A 19,620-nucleotide genomic window follows, 5' to 3' on the forward strand; every position below is an offset into this window, starting at 1 on the left:
AGCCGAGGAGGCGAACGGCGCGTCCTCTCCGGCATATCAAGAGCATCCGGCGCGATATCCAGACCTCGGCTACATCACCATGGCGTTAAAATAAAAAGACAAACGAAAAGATCACTTAAACATATCTTGTTTTCACATACAGCACTGGAAAGTATAATATATAAAAACCCTAATAAAGGCGTTTCTCCTCCTTTGCGCTCTCATTCGGCACAAACACAAATACGCATCTTCGACAGCAGGACAAATACAACACCGGGCATCGCTTCTGATCGATAATCAAGACATATTCAGCGTCGTCATATCTTCAGTGACATCCGAGATGCCAAAAACAGATCTGCCGCGCAATTCGCACCCTAAACACCATCTCGATATCTCTCCCCTCTCCACATTCCTAGTAATTTAATTGAATTACGTTGACAGCGATCTGCACATTTGAAAACGTTGGAAAAATGTGTCAGGCTGATATTAAATAATCTAACTAAATAATTTCACTGGTATATAAACCGTGCTCTTGAAGGTTATGAACGCATCTTCATCATCTGACCACGCGAGTAAATAATGTTATAGAGCAACTTGAGTTTTCGTTTTCCGCTTTTATTTTTGATAAAACACTGATATAATGTACAAATATTTGTCTAAAACGGAAAATCCGAAGGCGTAATGCGTGCATTTTCCTGCCAAAGTGTAAACTCGGTCGGACATTTAAAAACACGACTGTTTTATTACAATTTTCAACCTCTGGGAAAAATAATACAGCATATTTCATATACACGTCAGTAACAGGACATAGCCATAAGTATAGCTCTTTAAAACCCCACTATCTGAAGCAGCTTGAGAAATCCATCATAAATTACTTTCTCCTGAATTCTGTAAGAATTACATATTTATATATATATATATATTTCATATTCGTTATAGTGTCTTCTGTAATCCCCTACAGTTCATAAAATGTGTTTTAACCGAATGGAACAACAGCCAATTAATTTCGATGATGTTAGTTTTCGAGCATTTGTAAGTGTTTGTAAAGGATCATTTAGCACAATACATTGACAAGTAGTTTGAGTTGAGCGTAATCACACCGGCTGCGGGTACTTCTGCTTAAAAACAGGTAGGCCTATTAATGTCGTTTGAGAGCAGATCTTGTTGACATCTGAATAATTTATACGGAAAGCAAAAACTAATGTCAGTATTTATATGTGTATATGAATACATGTATATTTACTATCATGTAAAACGACTATAATAGTTCATGTGTTGGTCTATTTAATATAGTATGTTTAAGCATGCTTCCATGGCATTATGTTTGAAGTTCAAGATCACAATCAAACATCCATGGCTTACTGCGTTTTGCTTATCGCATCCTTCATACATGATTGTCTTATTATATGAAAGAGATTTCATTAACCTATGTAAAAACTTGCATAAAACGTGCATAAACCTGAATCTTATTGTCAGTCAGACAGATAACTAACACGCCTTACTTTTTCACGGTAAAGCTATTTATACGTTTTACTTATTCTTGTGCATTGCACCCCCTTCCTCCTGATGCAGCCGTATTCTGCATTCGCCTCTTATACCCCGGTATAAATCAGTAACTCCGAAAAAACTATTAGTTAATAATAAAGTTTTAATGTACCCTTCATCACAACTATGGCATTAGTGCGGGTAAAAATGCGGGTAAAATAAAGGATGTGATGCACAGCTGCCCCATCGTGTATCTTCCATCAAATATTTTGGTCGGCTTCTACGAAAACCATCGCAACTACAGTGGATCGCTTTCGCACCGCATCGGGCAAACTCGGCTAAATCAGACCGCCTGGAAGTGTTCGCTGGAAATCGGACGTGTATATTGTAAAGTTAATTGCTGCTGCCGATGTTTAGCCAAGAAAAATAGTCCGTATCTTCAGCATAAATCTTACAAGCGTCCGTGAAAGCAAGCCAGTGCATCCGGCAGTGGTTTCGGTTAACTAGGTAAGAAGTGAGTGAATGGATGTTTTATTGGATGCAAGCATTTTTTAGGAGAAACTGACTGCTACTACTACTAACATTAACCAGTTGAAAGGATCGGGATTTAAAAAATGAAAGCGCTTAAACAACAGTTACCATTTGAGCTACCTGATATTCGTGAATATCCGCTAGCCTGTCCAGAAGGTGAAGAACGCTTCTTCGACAGTCGGTCCGTCTGCTGGATGGCTTAATATTATTTTTCCCCCGATGGTATGAAGCAGTAATTTTCCCGTCACAGCTCTCTTTCCTCCATATTTGCGGCTCCTCCACCAACAACAACATTTACAGTGACGTCATTGGCGGCGTCACGTGACACTCCCCCCGGAGGGGGTGAGTCCTAAAAATAGACGGCACAACCACCGAGTAACCTACGGCGGGGCGCGCAACCCACACCTCAGCGTGATGGCACACCGGTTGGAAAGCCTCGAGCGCCGTGCACTCTATTTACTCTCCGCGAGATGCATATAAAGTCTGGCACAACTGAATATGCCAGTGGATAACAGATTGCCGACGATCATGCAGCGATGCACCCTCTTTTATGGCTGAATGCGCAAAAACATAGATATCTGATCATTGAAAAGAGTGTCGCCGTGGCCTCCTACAGTTAAGGATGACATTATTCATTGTCAATATAATGTTTTTTTTCAACCTGGTATGATTTATTAAATTTATGCCTTAAATATATTCTCTGGTTTAATCAAAGTGACATAATGCATGTTTTGCATATACAGTTGCTACTGTAATACAGGTTATAAACTTGCTCAAGGTTAATACAGCCTACGCTTTTGTTTGATGTAAAGTGACAGCTTACAGTCCGCAAGTCAATGTATTTAGTCAGTGTGATTTCCGCTGCCCCCGTTTCACTGAACGGAACTGTGGGGTTTGCCCTTCATGGGCAATTGCAACCCGGGAGCTTACTAAGGTAGTGTCTTGATGTTTAATTATTTTTAGATTATTTTTGGCCTATTCGTGTGCCTAAAAATATTTACCTTATAATTGAAATTTTTTACAACTTTCATCACAAAATATTTATTAATCGCAGATCCACAAACATTCATGCCATTGTATTAATATGGAATTTTGGCACATTTTGAATATTCCTACTGTACTCATCAACAGATATTGCTCTAGACCAGCTCGTTGGACATCATTTAAACACCAGATTACCCATATGTTCTAAAACGTATGTACTGTGTAATTCGTTATACACTTTATTTCATCTGACCCTTAATGCACATTCTTTGTTGTTAAAACGTCTGTATAATAAATTACATATACATATTTAGTCCTTTATTATTTTACTCCAGGTCAATATCCACCGATCAGTAGTAACTCAATCATACCACTGGTCAATTAAAAATAGACCCATTCTTAAAGTTAGGTAACCACAAGTCAGCCGAGAAGAACCTGCTGAACAGGCCCTGCATGCTCAGATTACAGACTAGAGGTTAACTAGACCGCAAAACCCACTTTAGTTTACAGTGAAATGATATTGTGGTGACTGCACCCTAAGGGGATAAAGATTAATTTTATTTTGGTATTCCTAAATGTTAAATGTGCTGTCTCTGCAAAATCATTGTAACGATTCTCTCTGGCGTAGCTTACTGACAAAGTTAATTTTTCATACATTATTATACCTGGTCCAAAACAATATAATACGACTTAAATCCTGTCAGTAATATATTTCTCTGATTCACACATATCCCATTACTTACTGCTACTTAACTACGGTTAAGTAACCGAGTCCCATAGCAGCAGCTGTTGAGTTCTTTGTATCGTTAATGACCTGTTTATAGTTCTTACTTGAAGAGGGATTAAGTCGTTGTAAATAACGCTATATTTGCGTTACTACTTTTTATATAGTTCTAATTAACAGTATTAAAATACGTTTCAGAATATAAATAATGTTTTTTAGAAATTTAAAAATATATAATTGCATGATATTTCTAATAAACTATAACACTTTCAGCACAATTAAGATGTTTTCTGTCAGTGCTTCTAAATTCCCACCAATGAGATACCAAGTATTTGACATAATGGATGAATAAAGGATTTTATCAGAGTATTTCCTTTCTATCAAACTGTAGTAGCCCGTAGAAGTTTAGTCTGTTTTGTAGTTTCTACGCGCGATGACAGACCGTAAAACACAAGTTCCGGTTTTTTGAGTTGTGGTCATGTGATAAACCAAGGTCGCGGCTCCGACTGTAATTGGATATCTGAATTACTTTTTCGGTTTAAAGAAGGGCACGTGATACACAATCAGGCTGTCATTCGAACTGTTATTGGCCACTATCACTGCCCTTCGTTGGAGTAGTCACGTGTTGCTGCTCAGGGCACCGCCCTATATTTTAGTATGTATTACTACGCCCCTTTTCTTTTATGGGCGTGGTGACAGGGTACGTGTCTGAGACCGCGGAGTCTCACGGGCTTAATGTTTATGACAGCAAGTTCTCTTCATGTTGTCTGTGATTTTCAACTAGTCATCACCGTGAAAATTCACTGATTAGAACTGGCAGCGATAGTTTCAGCCGCTGTTGCAAAAATAGGCAATATCTTTATTTTTACCGACCAGATTCTTTATGGAGAAATACAGATGGCGGTATAGTCTGAAGTTTTATTGCAGCTTAAAATTTATCCCCACTTATATAAATATACCCATTGATTAGTTAGTACACGAGAGTGTAATTCTGTAACTTCGAAATCTGTTTAGCTGCATTTCCAAAATGCAGTTAATAGTAACGGTAATGTCTGACTTGCAATTGAAAAACCTTAAGACTCTGACATAAGGTAAGACACTGTGAAGAAACGCCGTCTCATCGCTGCCAATTGAAGTGGCCGGCTGAATAGTAAAGCCATTTAATGCACACACAAAAGCATTTATCCAGTCCAAACAAATATTATAAGGACTGTTATGCATTTTATTAAAGTTGTACTGATGAAGTGTCCGAAAGGGATAAAGATAACAGCCACGGCTGTTTGCTTGCCAGCACCAGTGGTGACAGGGTCTTGGTGGTTGCCATGGTTTCCGCCGGTTGCGCGCCTGAACGGCATGTTAAGTAGCACGGCTGTGCATGACCAAACGCGCTAATATTACACACTATTCCTTCCTGCGCTTAAAAGGGTGAGCTCTCGGGAAGAGGATAAGCGCATAAAAAGACGTCATTCCTCTCCTTAAAGCGAATGAGAACACTAGTATAGTTACGTCAAGAGTTCCTAAGCTAGCTTACTGCAGTTAAGGGAGCCTGCCAAGAATGACGCACTGGTCACTTTAAATAACAAATGACATCTTGCTTGGTGCCATATTTTCGAATCCAAAACTAATATGCTTGTCTTCAGGTTTGTCGATACAGGCTATTTGAAGGTCGGGATTAAATACCAGAGTCTTCCACCATTACATCGCATGTTTGATAATGACATAACAGCAATAATGTTATGCTTCACAAATATAACCATGCTAACGTGAATCTAAATCGCACAATTTGCATTCGCATAACCGATTACTCTCCCAAATATGTATTAGCGGGTCAGTGTGTTGTGCTGTTGCATCGCGCCTCCAAGGTTGTGGGTTCGAAGGCCGCCTCTGTTCTCTGTGTCATGACCGCGTGTCCTTCGTGTTGCGCGGATTCTCCGCCGTTCAGAGCAACGCACTTAGGCTAACTGATGTCTTTTTAGTGCTCATAGTGAGCGTGCGAGTACTTGCCCAGGATAAGCTGTAAGGCGACGGACGAACGAATACGTGTTTTTTGTTGTTGTTTTGTTTTGTACTGATTGAAAATACGTATTGTAAGGAAAGCGTCTAATTCCTATTAAATATTCTTGTAATACAAGGCGACGGTCCTTCCAAGTATCCCGTTAACATTTTTAATAAGGATAACCTTTTCTCAGATGTTGTGCCCGCCGGCAAATCATTACACGAAATATGAACAAATACGTGCCCCGTTAACTACAACTCGTACTCGCTATTTGATCAAGCAAACATATTTTTAGACGTGCAAGCCAAACTTAAAAAAATGCAATGTCTGTCTCAGATTTTGATATTGATTATCTGTTCAGTTGTTTTTGGGTGAATTTAGATATTATATAACTTATATTTTAGCGATGCAGTGGGGGGCTTGAAATATGAGTAGTGGGTTGCGCTTTGATAAACCCATCGGATCATATAACTGATAAGTGCTGTCAGATTGTGAAGACAAGTACTAATCATAACATTGCTAGATCAGTTGTCAGATGGTAATATAGTCTTCGACAAGGGTTCAATGGCAACACATGATAGAAATTTACCGTGTTTTCAGTTCTTCCTTGTATAAGTGACCCCTGAAACTGGCTTCCGGATCTGATTCCTCTATGCAGAAAATATAAGCGTGTTTCCATAGCGACGCAGTTCTTTTTTAATGTTGAGGATTTATCCTCAGTTGGGAGACGGATTCCGGGCCACCTTGCCCAAATCTCATCCCGAAGAAAAATGTTTTCCAAAGAAAATACAAAGATCTCATATTTTACCCCAATAGGATTTTTAAGGATACTATTGCAATTATATCAAGGAAATTTTATGACCTTAGTAGATGTTTATTCGTTTTTTTAAGTAATTTATTATAAGCCACTATCATGACAAAACATCATCATCAAACGCAAGTGAGTTGTACTGTGGTGTACTGTACAATTTACGTTACCTGAATCTCTGGGGCTATTTGTTTAGAAAATGGTTAAATAATTGTTTTGAATGTATGAATAGCCCAAATTCTACAGCGTGACATGTGACATACTATACAGACAGACGTCATATAACAGGGCAATTACCTAAATGTCTTCCAATGCACATGTTATTGTATGTTCAAGCATAACAAAGTTTTTAAGTTTTTTTTTCTCGTTAGAAGACATTTGATGTCGGCTGAAAAACTAAAGCGTATCCGACGCTACTTTTGAACTTGCATTAACATTTGCCTCCCTCTAGTGGTTAAGATATAATTAAGTCATCATAAACGAGACCGAGTAGAATAACATAACGTTATCTCCAAGTAAAGTTTTCCCTTTGCTTACCAGTTCATCCATCCTTGAAAAAACTGTAGAGAAAAGAAACCCTTATGAGTCTCTTAAAACGGGGTAAAAATATTTTAAGTACTTCAAATAAGTCTACAGGGCAATCTTTAGAAAATAATTTCTGTCCGTAGATGATTATTTGGATCTGAACAATTCCTACTGTGGGTACAGTGTTTCTCTAATAATATTTGTAAGTTCACTCTCCTGATACACATACTCAGCCCAGCTTCACAAATATTAATATTATTGGCCTCACTTATATAGCGCTTTGGCCCTTGTCTCGGCAAGGATCACAGCCGATGGTTAATCTCAGTAGTCAACAATGTAACCCATAGGTTTACTTTAGCTAAATTCTGAGTTTCGTGTGGATCCTGTCAAACTGCCGAAACGGGAGAGAGAAATCAGGAGTCATAGCGCATGCGCATAGGTTCCTCATGAATTAGGGTTTGGATTTGCTAGCATAAAATCTAGTGGCCTTCTTATACATTGTTCTCGCAATGGAGTCAATGTTGCTAACTGGCAAGAAGAAAGCCGTTCTCTAAATTAAAAATGAAAAAGAAACGACTTCGTTATCATAGCATATCGATGCTGGTAAACATTACCGTTTTATATTGCCACAACACAATACCGAAGTTTTTATGCTCACTTATACTGACAGTAATTGCTGCAGAAATATCTGAAAATAAGATGCAACCATAATTCCAAATATGACGCAGATTTTAATATGTGGGACTGTATTCAGTCGGTACAAGAACTACTTATGATAAAATTCAAATGACTAAGATAAAAAGCGAACAAATTAAGTTTAAAAGGCACCCCATCCTCTACATGGCCCGAACTGGGATAACAGTTGGACGATGGAAGGATGATTTAAGAATTCAAAGTCTAAAAATAACAAACGATTTCGGTTTTTAAAATCTGAATTATAAATAGCGAATTTCACCTGGATTTTTGAATTTCCCAAATAACGAAATTTAAGTAATTGGATGCTAACACTTGGATGAAATTCAGTTGTTAAAGACCTTTATGGACATTTATGAATATATTTGCAAGAAAGGGAAAAAAGGAAATTGGCTATTACCATCACAACTGCTAATAATAATCACCTATACACAATTAGTAAATTAAATATAAATTATTACAATGGGATATTTCTCCATCTTCAGTTTAATGCAGATGTTTACGTGTGTGTGTGCCTGTATACACACACACAGTACATACATACATACAGCTATAGATATATTTGGTCTTTGAATGAACAGAAATGGTTGTCACTATTACACACATGTTACAAAGAGAGATAATCAGTCCAGCTCACTTCAACAGGAAAGCAACCTGTGAGCAAATCATCCTGCTCTCTAGGTCTCCATAGAAACCAGGGTGGGCGCAATGTTCTCTGCTAGCCAATAGGCTCTGACAACATTGCCTAGAATATCTAGCCACTCCTTCCTTCCAGACAAGCCACAGTATTGACTAAGGGGAGTGTCCTCTTGTCTTCTGTCAACGTTAAACTGTGCCACTGTGTCGCAAAAAGAAATATTTTTCTCTCCAGTCTCTTACATCCCCAGGGAAGCCGGGGAAAAGCTTAGTACCGCTTCCTTTCCATACTCTGATCACAAGCTTTTAAGGTTGTAGTGTGAACAGGGGCCTAAATAAATAGGAAGGGGAGAACCAGTATAATTCACCTCTGCGAATGTCTGCCAGGCCGGTGTTGATCCTGGGATCCTCCTCTTAAAGCAAACAGGTACTGCCAACAATTACAGGTAGGCAATTTGAATGTACTGTTTGTTCCATACCCTGTCACAGTACTGCGAGGTATAGGCTGACCAGTCTGTGTGTGAACAAGCTCATTATGCACCGCATTGCCTGGACTGAATAGCTGTATTTCCTGGGGCGAGGGTATTAATTTGTGCTGAGATACACAGTGTGCGTTTTGCCAGAGTGCCTTTTATAGCAAGTAGTGTTTGTGGAAGCGCTCAGTCTCCAGCGATACCAAGGAGGTCGTTTCCAGCTTCCTGCAGTGCAAGCCGGCCAGTAATTGACCAAGTCTCAGGCCCCTGCAACGATGCTGCAGTCTGAGTGACGACCGCACTGGGCCTATGACGGTCTGCCTGGCGATGATCGTGCCGACTGCATGATTGTTACATTTGGAAATTACTATTACAGCGGGCCACTTAAAAAGTTACTTTGATAACACTTGGGTGAACCAGTTTCTAGTAGATATTTATAAAATATGTATTGTGTGAAATAACAAATCTCAGCCAAATAATGCAGCTACAGACGGAACATGATTTTTCAAAAGCATAAACACATTATTTATTAGTCTTATTAGGAAAAAATAGATTGAAAATGTTATAATATGGTTAAATTTGTGAAAGCAATGGTTTGTGGTGTTTTAAAAGGAGTTTTATGCTTTTTCGGTAAGACCTCTGTCTTCATATATGTGTTTGTGTTATAAATGTAATAAATGAGTAATCCATGAAAGTTCTGTTGTTTTATATGTCTACTCATCTTTTCCGCTCTTTATTTTCATGGTCCTTGAACCCTGACTACAAAGGCTTCTTCAGAGTTGTATTTAATACACCATACAAGGGCCAAAAACTCATCAGTTTAGGAAGTGGTCGTGTTGCCATCTCAGAACTATCAGAAAAGAAAGTTCAAATACGTTGCATCTTTTGGTTTTTTAAGATGAGCTAATGACTATTCCAATAACAAGCCTAGAACTTTGTGTTCATAAGTGAAATAGCTGGCATGGATCGGTATTAGAGGAGACGCGACAATGTGATAAATTAACGACTTTGATGTTTGAATTCTCCTCGATTGTCAGGATCTGTTTGAATGATGTGCGCAACAAGGATAGTGGTGTAATGAGCTGTAAATTTTATGCCCCTGTCTCTCTAGGCTCATGGCAGACAGTCCAGTGACAGAAGCCAGCCCATTGGGGCTCCCCTGGTATGTGGCCGGTTCCCAGCTCCTCGGACTGGCCTGTGTAGTTATCACTGGCGTGTGGATGGGACACTATCGGGGTGGCTATGCCTGGGACGGCACTACCCACGAGTTTAACGTGCACCCTCTCTGCATGGTCCTGGGCCTGGTCTTCCTGTACGGAGATGGTGAGCAAGAGCGCAGTCGTTAGCGCCGCATCCCTGCACCCTTCAGGACCCAACACCCAACACCGGTCGCCCGCATGGGTTTAACACGATTCTCGTGTAGCTCAGCTCACCCCGAGGGCTCACATTCCTCTCAGTTGGTCTTCAAATCCAGACAATCTAATAAAAAGTCTATTTTCCGAAACAGCACTCTTAAAAAAAAAAAACTAACTAAATTAGCTCTTTGTGCTTCTGACCTTTTCCAGCCTGATCTGTAACATGCAATTTGCTGTAACAGTCAAATTGTTCACATTTCCAATGCCAGCTACAGGACCAAATGTATCCATATGTATTTAACTCCTGCTTTTTTGTAATCTTGTGTCCATTACTATCCTACAGAAAAGTGCAGCATTCAGGTACCAGCATCAAGGCTGATAAAAAACATCCAGTGGTTGGTTTTGACATGAATTGGTTGGAGTTATGATTCATGCATTGTGACTCACTCTGGGAGGGTGACGTGGGTGACGTGGCTGACGGGGGGGTCGATATGGGGGCCCGGTCTGCTTGTTGCTTCTGAAAGTCTTTTCAGAAATCGTTTCCCCTTTCTCAGTAAAATGCCGAGACCTCAGTTAAAGCCAGGCTGCTTTGCAGGCTGCAGCTGGGAGTTAGTAGAAGCGGCGAGGCAATTAGTGGGCAGCTCCGTCGTGCCGGATCATTTGAAATAAATGTCTTGGGAGATCAGAGGGCTTGCACTGATAGGATCAAAGCCAGGGCTTTCGGGGGGCGGCCCGTTAGCAACCAAAATAACTTGCACGGCAATAGAAAGTGGCTGGTAATAATGTTACCAAGGCTGGAGACGAAGAGGTTCGGTTTAGTTCTGTTCAGGTTACCGGTGTGTGTAGGAAAACTCTGAGAGGAACTGGGGGAGCTGACTGATGAAAAGGTGATTCACCTGAACTCTATTTCCCATTGAGGATGGTTCAGTGCAGTTCAGGGGAGTCATATGGGATGATTCTCATACAGCTGCAAATCTTTACGATTGGGGACCTCTGGTCACATGTGGGATTCATTTTTATTATCGCCTTTTACAAATAGAAGCTGAATCTGTGCTGTGTTGTCGTCCTTCATATCAAAATATGCTTGTTCTCTTCTAGTCTGATTGGCTGGAATATGATATAGTGATGACGACTTTTCACCTCTTTGCTGTATGGCAACCCATGTAGCAATGATTCGACTCCTTTTAATTGTGGCCATATTTATAACCTAGCGACGGCCTCTTGAATCTTATTGGTTAAATACATAGACAAATACATGAGTACCGCAGCTGTCCTCTATTAAGCATCTCGCAGTGAGCCTTGAGCGAGTAGTTAAATTTATAATGAAATCTTCTTCTCTTATCTGAATGGCCATTGCTAGAAAATGTGTTTACATGTCAAATGAAAAGCCCAACAGCGGCCAATTAAGAAAACCGTTTGCGGCAATGGGGTCGATTGCATCAGTCAAAACTCATGGGTCTGCAGCTCTGTCTCCCTAATTCTATTGTAGGGTAACCTTTAAAGGGCGCAGGGTCATCCACGCATCATGCTTAGACAATCTGGACAAACAGATGACATTAGCAGTGCCCCCCCAGGCATAGGGATGTAGCATGAATACACCATTATCTCAGCGTCCTGTGGGGTGCTGTCCTCAAACTAACCAGTAGTCATCTATCAGTCCAAGATCTGCTATTATAATAGAATAACATTTTTCTAGGCCTTCCAGGGCACTGTATATTTCAAGAGTTTCTTTTGTATCTCTCAGAAAGGATATTTTAACCTTGTGTGCTGCTGATGTTTCTGGGAATTTCTTGTCTTAGAGTCAATAATACCTGAGCTTTCTATTTAACCTACATTCTTTCCAATTTACAGATGAACAGAAGGTAAATATCATGTGTAGATACAGGTTTAAAGATGTAGGTTCTTTATGTAGGTTCCCATTTGTTCTGCAAATGTTTTTTTTTTTTTTTTTTTTTTTTACATAATTCTGTTGATCCCCTTTGACCCAGCAGTGTCCCTGGTAACTGTGTTAGAAACAGAACAGATTCTTGGTCCTGAGGGCGGCTCTCGCGCTACAAAGCAGGGACCCTCAGCGTGATCTGCTCTTTACTCCAGCTATCATGGTGTACCGGGTGTTCCGGAATGAGGCCAAGCGCAGTGTTAAGGTTCTGCATGCTGCCCTCCACCTCATCGCCCTCGTCATCAGCATCGTGGGTAAGCGGGAATGCCAGGGCTACTGCGGGGTTTGTGTGGCACTGCCAGATGTCTTCACCTGGTCCTTCTCTGTTGACTGAATCACGCTTGATCTGCTTGGGTCACGTGTGCAGGTGTCTGACACGCATGGTCTGAGGTGTCTAATCATTATCTCTACACCATATCGGCAAGAGATCAGTGATTTATCAAAAATAGCATATACAAATGTTGTTTTCTCTCTTTAAGCACATCGGCCCTCCATTTTTTAGTTATATTTTCGCTAATAATATTCCTAGGCTATTTTGCTTAAGTATGTAGTATGTGTATATATAGTAAATATAGTATGTAGTACAGGAAGCACCCACTGCAATAATACGTTTACCTATAATATGCAAATGTTTCCTAAACACAGTGCAGTATTCCATAAGAAGTTACTTTCTTTACTTTTTTTATTTCTTTAATACTTTGTATTCTTGTTTATTTATTGAACTTAGTGTAGTTTATCTTTGTGTTCTTAAAATTCACATGTATCTCAAAGCATCACTGGGTACTCGCACGCATTGAGTTTCATTGTTACAATGGAAATGTTACAATAACAAATTAAGCATTCTATTCTGTTTCAAATAGGTTCTAAGCATTTTCTTTATATCATACCTGACACCTTCTAAGCCCCTATAGGTTTTCGTCAGTTAGCAGTGTTATCTCAGTTGTTTCTCCGCTCTTCTCTGAAGGTTTTGTGGCCGCGTTTGACTTCCATCGGAGTGCCAAGATCCCCAGCATGTACTCCCTGCACAGCTGGTGTGGAATGGTGACATTTGTCCTCTTCTGTCTGCAGGTACAAGCCACTGTTTCTGTTTCTTTGCTCCTCCTACTGTCATGGGATCGGCCCAAACCTGGACTGCATTTAGCATTCCTTTGCCATGATTCATTTGTGTAAAAGCTAAGGCACATTAATGCATTCCGTCTTTAAAAGATTATGCATATTGTTAGAAACATTTTTGCAAGCCTGAGAATTTCTAAATTGGTGTGTATACTGCATCTGCACACAAATGCAACTAAATAAATGTATGTTCCACTATAAATGGTTTATGTAAATGGGTTCACAGTTGGAGATACCCTGTACAGTACCATAAAGAAGTATTTACCACCAGCAGTATTTACAAAGATCTTTTTGTGGATTATGTTAGTATACAAACCCCAATGCCACAGAAGTTGGTACAGGATGTTAAATGTAAATGAAAACAGGAAGCAGTGATTTGTAAATCCTCTTTCACCTGTTTTAAAATGATAATGGGAAAAATACAAAACAAAATCAGTTACATTGCACCAGTCTGTCATAGTGAAGCTAGAACTGAGTCAGGAGGAGAAGCTTTTAAGTTACCAGTTGATCTATGTTTCCACCCTCACCAATAGTCATGAGCTCTGGGTAGTGACTGAAAGAATGAGATACAAGCAGCAGAATTGAGTTTCCTCTACAGGGTGTCTGGGCTCAGTCTTAGAGACAGGGTGAGGAGCTTGGACATTTGGGAAGGACTCATAGTAGAGCCTCTATAGGATGCCTCCTGGGCGGCTCCTTGGGGAGGTTTTTGGGGACGTCCAACCGGGAGGAGACCCCGTGGCAGACCCAAGACAGGCTGTGAAGATTAAATCTCTTGGCTGGCCTGGAAATGGCTTGATATTCCCGCGTGGAGGAGGAGGTGGAGGAGGTGGATGGTGAGATGGAAGTCTGGGCTCAGACTGCTGACCCAGCGACCCAGACCTGGATGAGGAGTGGAGAATGGATGGATGGATGGGTAGATGGATAGTTGGACTTTATCAGCTTTATTGTTTTTTGAAAATATGGTTAGCGCAGATTCACATAGATGCTCTGGAAATATTCATGACAGAAGACCAAAGACATCCAATGACAGCGGCCTGAAGTCACCAATTACATGTGTGGAAGAGATATGGATCGTTCCTCAATAGACAGACAAGTCAACATTTTGGCTGAAGTCCAAATAAGGTACTTCACAGTACGTCCCTCATAACAATGGTGAAACATCAGAGATGCTTGCTGGATGAATCACCCTTATGAAGAAACCTTATATTTGATGATAAACCCATAGGCTGAAGACTGCCTGAAACACGCAGCAGGACAATGATCTGAGACTCTCTAAGAAAGCATGGATGAAGAAAATGAGTCTAAACCCTACATTCAGTAGATAATACTCATAAGCCTACAAACATCAGGGAGTTGAAGTAGCCAAAATACATGCACAGCTGAGTGATGTCACCACTAAGCACAGGAGTCCTTTGGATGCCGTTGTTGCTGCTAACCGCTCAGTAGCCAGTTATAGAGTGTAAGGGGGTGGCGGCTGCCTCAGGCAGAACACTGGCTGCTGCAGGGACCATCCTCACTAAATAAGCGGCATCACCATGTTTCTCTTATTTACTCTCTCATGTTCCTTTATCACAGTGCTTTTCAATCCTGTTCCTGCCCCCCCCCTAGATTATTATCATCCCAACCCTACCTCCATCAGACATATATGGTGCTCCGCAGGCTAATAATGAGTGTGGCAGGCTGGAGGAGGTGTGGGCTGGAATGAAAACATTCTGGCTGGGGGGGGGCAGCCAGGAACAGGACTGAGAATTACTACTTTATCAGAAGGGTGGGATTTTCTTCTTCATGGTACTTTACAGCTGAGGTTCTGTTTGAGGCAGATCAGGAGATATGAAGCATACGCCTAATATCTGCGACAGTCATTACTTTTAATATGAATCAGGCAGATTGACTGCAGGTCAGGCTAAGCAGAGGCTGTGCACGGCCAGTGTGCTGCTTCTCTGGGCGTCTGTAGCAGTGCCTCCTTCCCACAGTGGCTGCTGGGCCTCAGCTTCTTCCTTTTCGCCGGCATCTCCGAGCGGCTGCGCCACTGCTACCTCTCCTTGCACGTCTTCTTCGGCCTGGCTCTTCTCGCCCTGGCCGTCGCCACCTGCCTGCTGGGCATCACGGAGAAGATACTCTTCACCATCATGTAAGTCAGTGACACAGGCCAGGTTCACCGTGATGTCATAGAAATATCTGCTCTTCGGACTGTGGTCAGATGCATCCTGTTTTGCTCCGTCTCCAGGCCGACATACTCCGAATTTACACCGGAGGGCGTGCTGGCCAACACACTGGGGCTGTTGCTTGTGGGCTTTGGGGTCGTGGTGGCATACATTGTGACAAAGGAAGACTTCCGGAGACCGCTGCACCCAGAGGAAGAGGCATTATCCATGCACTTCAAGACCCTGACAGAAGGGGAAAGTCCAAATTCTCCTTAAGCTCCTTTCCTGGTACCCCGCCTGCCGGATCATTTGAACACAATGAAGCTCGATATACATATACTGCCCTCATGTGGTGAAATTTGGGTATGACATAAGATAATGTGTATTGTACCAGCTGATGGGTCCATTGCTGCAATAGCGTGCATTCATATCTTTAACTTTGCTGTAACCTTGATGTGACTGTGTTTTCTATCTGTATTTTATTATAAAGTCATTTGAGTCATCATCGCACAAAAATATCTGTATCGGTTTGGATAGAGTGCTTTACATTCATGAGGCCTTCAATTAAAAGCTGACTATCGTTTGTGGCAACAGAAAAATTCAGAATCTGTGGGTGTGGGTGAAATCAGGGAAACGGAGAAGCATCATGTCGCAAAACCAACTTGGGTCAGGTGGTCAGCTGGGCTATTTAAGGTGAGATCTTGGATTCGTATTGCTTAATGTTAGCACTGTGCGCTATAGACTGCATAGACTGAGTCACAAGACTGTAAATATCTATGTTTCTTGAGCTCAGCAAGCACTATAGTGTGGTGGAATGCTTGCAGTAGAAGGTTATAAAACAAGCGAGTGCACGTAATCATACATGCATTCAAAGAATTATGCTGTTATTCCTCAGGTTATTCTACACCCTAATAATGGCTCATAAATGGATATTAGAAATTCGTTAGCCTCAGTTTTATAATACAGTATTAATACTACATTAATGTTTAACTAATTAATAATAATATTCTTAACTGTATATGTGCCCTGCAATGGGTTGAAACCCCGTCCTGGATTGTTCCCTGTCTTGCGTCCGTTGCTTCCTGGATAGGCTCCGGACCCCCACGACCCGGAACAGGGCAAGCAGGTATAATGAATGGATGGATGGATTAATAATGTAAGAAATCATCAAGCTAACGAAGTTAAAATTTTAATGAAAACTATTCCCTATACTTATCTGGTTGTTCGAGGTATACCAATAGTAACACACCTGATACATGTATTTTACACATGAGCTGCACCTATTCATCCATTTTCCAACCACTTTTTTTAGTGCAGGGTCAAAAGGTGCTGGAGCCTCACCCAGGACACACATGGCAGGGGATTTCCAGTAGGGGGCACCGGTCTACCACAGGACAAATACACAGACACGCACAATACGACGCAATTTCACTCAATCACATGTTTCTGGAGTGCAGGAGAGGATATTTTTAGCACCTATTACATTTACATGTTCTGCTGAACAGGACGAAAGAAAATTGTGGGAATTCAAAACCTCTTTCATAGCCTCTTGGCCACTTGCAGAAATGACCGGCGATCTAATACGAGTGAGATCTGACACAGTCAGACACTGTAACGGACCATGAGCTACGATATCCGCAGGACACAGAAAAATGGCACCGTTTCATATGAGGGTGAGTTCCAAACCATAAGACCAGAAAATTATCAATTTTATGAAGAGTCTGGCAGAGGAATCCACCACATTCTCCTTCAATAAAGAGTAACAGCTCCACGCTTTGCAACTCGGTAAGCAGCTGAAGGTTGGGTTATGTTGACCAGTGAAAAAATGTCAGTTTTGCAGCATTCGAATGAGTGCTTCATGTGCTGCTGTCTGAACCATAACATGTGCTGCTGTCTGAACCATGACACACAGAGGGGGGGGCGGGGGGGGGGGACACCTCTCCAGAGAGCCTTCTGACTGCACAAAAGAGGGTCATTTTCGTGAGATAAAAACGCATTCTTTTTTATTGGGCTTTTCATGAAACTTTATCACAGCAATCTGACAGTTCACATTTACAGACAAGAGCAACTCTGCTCAGCAAGCGAATACACTGAAATCAGAATCAACTCATAGAAAAAGGAAAGGAAAAGCAAGGACCTGCATTTGTCCGGTGAGGCTGGAGAGAGGAGGACCGGGACCGACTCCAGCCCCTTCGCCTCCCCCTACTTCAGTACGATATTGATATCACAAACCAGGAAATATATATACTTATATATATGTGTGTGTGCGTGTGTGTGTGTGAACTGGAATAATGAACAAAACATGCATCAGAGTATGTACAGAAAAAAAGTCATTTACATTGGAAGTCTACAAAAAAATAATAATATTAATAATAATAATAATAAACACCCCAAAATATCCTTCGTCTTAATGTCCATCACTGAAAATGTAGTTATAGTTCATATTAGCCTGTTTTTCTCTCTTCGGAAGAGGACAGCCAAGCATCAGATCCTCTCTGGTATGTTTTTACTCGGGATCTAGCACCTTCTGCCGTTGGCGGTGTGTTCGATCGCTAAGGCTTCTCTACGGTATTCCGGCTGTAACCGGCAGGCGTCCAAGACCCCGACTCTGACGGCACAGCGGCCTGAAACGTCTCACTGCTCAGCACCTCTTCAGCACACCAACCAGCACGTACAATGGCACCTGAAACTTCATTCTCTCATCATTAAAAAAAAACAACAGTAAGAAATACATAGTTATTAGCTATCCAGCAGTGGAAAGAAAACAAAACAAATGAAAGAAGTGAAGTAGTTAGAACCATAAGCTATTTAAGCGCTAGACTGGCTTTTTGCGTCTGCTTCACCACCTCAGAAATAAGCCGAATTGGACCCATATAAGCAGGCTGCGTTGCTTACAGTAGGCCGTGGTTGTGTGGTTGGGGGTGGATTAAGGTTTTCTTCTTTTGTTTGTTTGTTTTTTCAATGATTTTCATGCCTGGCATGATGCCAAAGAGTAGGAAGTCACAGTCTGCAGAGTTCAGATCTACTCACTCATAAGGACAATTAATGCAGACTTTGACGTTGAACGGAAGAGAAGTGAATCGAAAAGACAAGCCTGGCCCTTCTGTCAGTGTCTGCTCCCCCTGCACTCCCCTGGACAGCCACCAAAAGAGTGAGTGACAGGTGTTATGCGACCTCACCTCTGGGAGATAGGAGATCTACCCGAATGCCAGCATGTAACGGACCCTGTATGCCTACCCGGGGCATGCATGTCGTCCTCTGACAGCAACCCTGTACGTCAACCTGTTTTTTAAATAACCTGCTCACAAAGTAGGCTTGGACACCTGGATTATTAAAAGGGACCTTCATACGGACATATTTTGGGGTTGCAGCTCTAAGAATGCTGTACAGAGAACTACATTGGCCAGTTTGGATCCAAGTAGGCCTTGGCTGTGGTGGTCTGCATCTTAAGGAAGGGTCATCGCCATGGAAACAGCGGGAGGGTTAACTGGAGTGTGGGGAGGGGGCGTTTTGGCCAGTATATACAGCAGGTACAGGTTGTGCTATAAAAGCAATACATTTTCATTCGTTTAGACATTTTGTTTGCTCTTTTTAAATAATTTTCCGTTTATTTGCATGAAAAATAAAAACTCCACCAAAGACAATAACTGTTCGCTATTTGCTAGTAATAAGAACAACTAACTCACAAAGAATTTTCCAGTATCATTGTTAGTCAGAGAAGACGCCCTAACCCACCAGAAAACTTTAAAAAAAAAAAAAAAACAATCGGAATAATAACAATAACATAATAAATGTTAAAGTGCACCCTTACGTAAGAACTTCACAGGCATTTAGTGCAGAAACGGAAAAAAAAAAGTAACAAATGAAACTGAAGATAAGGACTCTCGCATGATCAAAGCCTTTCTTCTGTAAAAGTGGTTTGTATTCCTGCAAAAAATAGCTTTCAGGTGCTAAACTACTTCAACTGACTGTTGTGTTTCTTGTAATTCCTAAGTGCTAAAGGGACATCTCCAAGGTCGATTGCACATAGCTGTGAAAATGGAGAGATTCCTAGTGTACGAACGGGAATGGAACCAGGCAGCGAAAAGCAGACCAGCCTTTGCGCGGAGGTCATGGGGTGCCGATGGAATATCTTTTCCCCGGAACCGAGATGGCGTACACGCCAGTGTCGCAGTCTCACGCGGTACATCGGTATCGGTACACCGGTTCCCCACTGCGCGGTTTTAATGCGACAC

At 41.4% G+C, this 19,620-nt stretch overlaps 1 protein-coding gene across 4 annotated transcripts; it reads left to right on the forward strand.

Moving 5' to 3' along the window:
* The first annotated feature begins 1,654 nt into the window (after positions 1 to 1,654).
* Positions 1,655 to 15,968, forward strand: LOC125742949 (transmembrane ascorbate-dependent reductase CYB561). 4 transcript variants are annotated; one of them, XM_049015457.1, is made up of 6 exons: positions 1,655 to 1,971; positions 9,946 to 10,157; positions 12,284 to 12,382; positions 13,093 to 13,196; positions 15,215 to 15,372; positions 15,469 to 15,968. In XM_049015457.1, the coding sequence occupies exons 2-6, from the start codon at positions 9,950 to 9,952 to the stop codon at positions 15,659 to 15,661; spliced, it is 762 nt and encodes a 253-aa protein (XP_048871414.1). In that variant the 5' UTR covers positions 1,655 to 1,971; positions 9,946 to 9,949; the 3' UTR covers positions 15,662 to 15,968. The 4 variants fall into 4 exon arrangements, with proteins under 4 accessions (XP_048871414.1, XP_048871415.1, XP_048871413.1 ...); XM_049015458.1 differs by lacking the exon at positions 1,655 to 1,971 and adding an exon at positions 1,986 to 2,610; XM_049015456.1 differs by lacking the exon at positions 1,655 to 1,971 and adding an exon at positions 8,482 to 8,788.
* The last annotated feature ends 3,652 nt before the right edge of the window (positions 15,969 to 19,620 follow it).

Source organism: Brienomyrus brachyistius, chromosome 5 (genome assembly GCF_023856365.1).
Source record: "Brienomyrus brachyistius isolate T26 chromosome 5, BBRACH_0.4, whole genome shotgun sequence".
Classification (NCBI taxonomy): domain Eukaryota; kingdom Metazoa; phylum Chordata; class Actinopteri; order Osteoglossiformes; family Mormyridae; genus Brienomyrus; species Brienomyrus brachyistius.